The sequence below is a fragment of the Sphaerodactylus townsendi genome, linkage group LG08 (genome assembly GCF_021028975.2).
Source record: "Sphaerodactylus townsendi isolate TG3544 linkage group LG08, MPM_Stown_v2.3, whole genome shotgun sequence".
In the NCBI taxonomy this organism is placed as follows: Eukaryota; Metazoa; Chordata; class Lepidosauria; order Squamata; family Sphaerodactylidae; genus Sphaerodactylus; species Sphaerodactylus townsendi.
The window spans coordinates 111,930,917-111,935,483 of NC_059432.1; the positions used below are offsets into that span (position 1 = coordinate 111,930,917).

The 4,567-nt window shown below is 66.5% G+C and overlaps 1 protein-coding gene across 1 annotated transcript; it reads right to left on the reverse strand.

Annotated features, from left to right (window-relative positions):
- Positions 1–620: 620 nt before the first annotated feature.
- Positions 621–2,621, reverse strand: HES1 (hes family bHLH transcription factor 1). Its single transcript, XM_048505505.1, has 4 exons — positions 2,242–2,621; positions 2,040–2,135; positions 1,807–1,894; positions 621–1,551 (listed from the first exon to the last, which is right to left on the reverse strand). The coding sequence occupies exons 1-4, from the start codon at positions 2,356–2,358 to the stop codon at positions 1,019–1,021; spliced, it is 834 nt and encodes a 277-aa protein (XP_048361462.1). The 5' UTR covers positions 2,359–2,621; the 3' UTR covers positions 621–1,018.
- Between the last annotated feature and the right edge of the window lie 1,946 nt (positions 2,622–4,567).

The following is a 4,567-nucleotide window of genomic DNA, read 5'->3' on the forward strand; positions in this document are numbered from 1 at the left end:
CTTCACTCCTGGGGGGAGTAGAGCTGCTGCGTCTTCCGCTCAAGGGCACTGGCCAGCTCCAACAGAGGGAGGGGTAACAGAGACCAGCAGCTGCTGACCAACACTGGCCCAGCAGACCCCAGAGGGCCCCCCCTCTCCCCTTGCCCATCTACATTCAAAGAATGCCTCCACCTTCGGCTGGGGCAGAGTGCAGCCTTTGGAACATGATTCAATCACAGCTGCAGTAGCAAACAGCAGAACCCCTATGAATGGGCACCGCGCACCCTTCCTGGGGCAGACACAAGGAACAGCCTCGACCCTCCCACACAGGGGCAGCTGCAGATCTGCCCTCCCCTGAGCCCACCCTCCTCAGGACCCACCCCCAACATCTCCAGGTCTTCCCCACCTTAGGGCTGCCCGCCCTCAGTTCTGAGCTGCCGGGCCTGGAGGGCTGTAGGGTCTTCCCAGCGGACTGGAGCCAAGCTCTGCCCTGGGAGCCCAGGAAGGCCTCTGGTTGCCGGCCCGGGGCTCCCGCTGGACCTCTCTGTGGAACACCCAAAGCAGCCTCAAGCCCCCCTCCCCCTCAAAAAGATCCAGCCCCACGGTGTCACTCGGCTGCGTCCTACAATCACAGACATGCACAATGCTAAACATCTTTTATTTCTGCTGCCTTCCAAAAAATGGAAGGTTTTTTTTTGTTTTGTAAACAGATCTTTGGTGTCACTTAAAAATGGGGACGGGGAGTCATACAAGAGACCTGGGGATACAACCCCCCCATACAATACACACACACACACGCACACACACACACACACAGAGTCCACGACAGCAGTCTTGGCCCTCCACTGGGGAGCCGTCTTTGCTATGCAACAAGAGAACGCACAATCCGATGTGAACAGGAGATATGTACAGCTCAAGAGCAACACAGGGGCCCCTCCCCCTCCCCTTCGGGAATCCCGGCTAGCCGGCCAGCCAGCCAGCCACTGGGGACGGCCACAAGGTTCTGCAAGACAAGTCCACAAGCCGGGAGCCACGGGTCTCACCAGGGTCTCCAAACAGAGTCTGCCGGGAGGGAGGGCAGGGCAGCGGCTGGAGACAAGGCTGGAGGGGGCAGCCCTGAGCCCAGGCCCCCGCCGGAGTAAAGGGGGATCAGGGCCCCGCCGTGCGGAGGAGCAAAAGACGCGCTGGGTATCAGGAACGCAAACTGTCCGTCAGAGGCCGGCACCAGCTGGAAGCCGCCGTAGACCTTGGCCCCTTCCCCGGCGGAGCCGCCCAGCTTGCAGGGCACCAGGCTGCCCGCAGGGGGTGCCGTCCCAGCAGGGATCTGAAGCAGGGGCTGCCCGAAGGAGGCGCCGGGTGGGGCAGCCGAGGGGGGCTGCTGCTGCGGGGGCGGTGCGGGGTAGTTCATGGTGTTGATCTGGCCCATGCAGCCAGCCAGGTGTCCCAGCAGGCGGGTGCGCACCTCCGTGTTCACGCCCTCGCAGGTGGAGAGGAAGCGGGTCACCTCGTTCACGCACTCACTGAAGCCGGCCCGGTATTTGCCCAGCACTGAAGGGTCCGTGTTCAGAGCCGCTGGGGGGTGGGGGGTGGGGAAGAGAACAGCGGTCAGCATCCCCTCCAAAAGTGGACCCTCCGACCCACCAACGGCCGGGAAGAGCCCCTCCTGGGCACAGGGCCGAGGGACACCCTTCTGATCCACTGGCTGCCCGCTGCCGAGCTGGGCAAAGGACCCGGGGGCATGTCCCCCAGCCAGCCCAGGGGGAAAAGGCGCCCCCGTCCCAACCCGGAGTCTGGCGGTGGTCGCCGCCCCCCCCCCCGGCCGCTCACCGGTCATCTGGGCGCGCTGCAGGTTGCGCAGGTGCTTGACGGTCATCTCCAGGATGTCGGCCTTCTCCAGCTTCGAGTGCCGCGAGCTCTGCCGGAGGGAGGGAGGGAGGGAGGGAGGGACGGAGCGGGCGCGTGAGAGGCGGACGGACCCCCGGGAGAGAGGGGCGCCCCCCGCCCGGGCCTCCCTCCGAAAGGCGCCTGCCGCCGCGCGCGCGCAGGGGGGGTCTCCTTACGTCCTTCTTGAGGGCGTCCAGGATGAGGCTCTTGAGCTGGGCCAGGCTCTCGTTGATGCGCGCCCGGCGCCGCTTCTCCATGATGGGCTTGGACGACTGCGGGGGAGGCAGACAGAGCGGGGGGGGGGGGTCAGCCGGGCGGCCAGCGCGCGGGCGGGCGAGGGCGGGGGGCGCGGCGGGCAGGGGGCGTCGGGGGGCTCACCTTGCGGTGCTCGGCGGCGGCGGTGCGGGGCTTGTCGGCCGGGGGCGGCGGCGGCGGCGCGGGGTGGGGGGCGGCGGGCGCCGAGGAGCTCTTCTCCATCAGGAGGCCGGCGGGCATCGTGGCCGGGCAGGGGTGGGCGCCGCTCCCGCTGCCCGCCTGGCGGCCGCTATTTATCGGCTGCGCCGCACGCGAACGGCTCGTGTGAAACTCGCCCGACTTTCTTTCCCACACGGACTTCCAGCCAATGGCAGCGCGGCCCACGCGGCCCCGCTCGCGCACGCCGCCCGCCCATTGGACGCCCGACCCACCCCGCCGGCCAATGGCGCGCGCCTGGGCCCCGGCCCCCGCGACCGCCCCGTCAATCAAGCGCCCGCCCGCCCGCCCGCCCGCCTTAACCCCTCCCGCGCTGCACCGGCGGGCCCCCAGGCGGGAGGGGAGGGACCCCACTACCCCCCCCCCCCGGGACGGCGCTTCCCTTCCGCGCGAGGCGAAGGCTGGCCCGGGGCCGGGCGAGGTGGGGCGCGTGCCGGGAGGGGCGCAGGCGGGCGGCGTGACGCTTGGCCGGATCCGGCGCAGGGAGAGGGCCGCCCGGCCGGCGGCTGCAGCTGCCGCTGCCGCGAGTCCAGACTAGCCTGGGAAAACCCCGCCTTCGCACGGCAGGGACAGACGACGGCGGCCTCGGCCGGGCTGCCGGACGGACGGGCGGGCGGCGCTCCCGCTCCCTCCCTGGCCGGCTGACCCGCCCGCCCCGGCGGCTTTGGCGCCCGGCAGGAGTGGCCGCGGATGCCCCCGGCTGGCCGCCCTGCACGTGGGCTGGCTTGGCGAGCGCAGCGCCCCCCCCCCCCCTCCGCGCGTCCCCGCCGGCCGCCTGGCAGAGGGATCTTGGCCCGGCCCGCACGGAAACCCGCGCCGGTGTCCAGGGTCAGTGCAGCGGAGGACCGAGCATGTGCAGAGTGCAGGCCCCAGCCACGCCGCCAGAGGCAGTCGCGCTGGGAAGCTGGGAAGCTCCTAGCGGTGGGAAACTGCGGCAGCTGCCCCGGGGGGAGGGGGGCTCTGAGAGTTCTGAGAGAACTGGGACTGGCCAAAGGTCACCCAGCAGGCTTCATGCTTAGGAGCAGGGAAACAAATTTAGTTCGCCAGGTACGAGTTTGCCACTCATGCAAAGGAGTGGGGAATTGAACCCAGTTCTTCAGATTTGGGTCCACTGCTCCTAACCACTGCACCATGCTGTCTCCCAGGCTGCTGCTGTGACTCTTGGGGCTGCTTACACCCCAGCAGGGTGGGTCCCACTCACTTGATGATATAGACCTTTTGCTTCCCAGCCTTACAAGGACTCAAGGAGAGTCTATTCAAACCACTCACTGGCCAGCTCAGAGGAAATGAGAATGGACACCCACTGGAGCAGGAAGGGGAAAAGGAAGACATCTAGGAGGGCCGCATTGGGGGTGGGGGGAGCTGCCACAAAAAAGGCCCTGTTCCTTGCAGCTGTCTGTGGGGGCTTAAGAAGGCCCCTTTGATCTCAGAGTCTGCTTTTTCTATAACAGCGCACCTCACCCCACACCAGTTAGGGCTTTGGAGGCAAACGCAGGAGTCTGAATTGTGCCCAGAACAATCCGGAAGACAGTGTGCTTCCTGGATTTCTTTGCCTCACTGACCTCCTTCCCCCGGGCCCAGCTCTGTCTTGGTAGAAAGTGGGGTAAACGGGCCACTCATAGCCCCGTTCAGGGAGCCCTGGGCGCCCTGGCTGCTGGCGAAATTCGCCTTCGCCTCTTCTGTTTTGAAGCTCCCGAGGTTGCCTCGCCAGTCTTCCGGCTGGCATGTGCCAAGCGTGCTGGCCGGGCTCCGGGGCCCACGTGGCTCCCTTCCCTTTGTGCCGCGTTACCTGGCACTGGCTGTGGCATTTTCTGTACGAACTCTAGGAGGAGGAAAGTATTTTGCCGGAGGCCTTGGAGGGCTCTCCCCCCCTTCTCCCTTCGCTTGACTGACTTTCTCACACTCGGATTCCCACAGTCTGCTCCGCCGGCTTGGCCCGAGCCTCCCTCCTGCCAGCATCCAGAGCGACTCTAATGAAAAGCTCTCTCTCTTGTTCCCCTCTGCAAGCACACAGAGCGGCATTTTCCCTCTCCCTACCTGATCCGCACCTGGCTGGGCCAGTCCCACATATATCACCTGATCTCGCCTTTTCAGAGACCGTGAGAAAAACACAGTCCAGGAAAGAAGAGACATGTTTGCTGATCTCCCCCAGGCAAGCGTTCCCAGCCCCACAGCTCTGTGGGTGTGCCCACCGTCAGTGCGGGGGACGAGGGAGTCCAGAGACCCTTGCTCT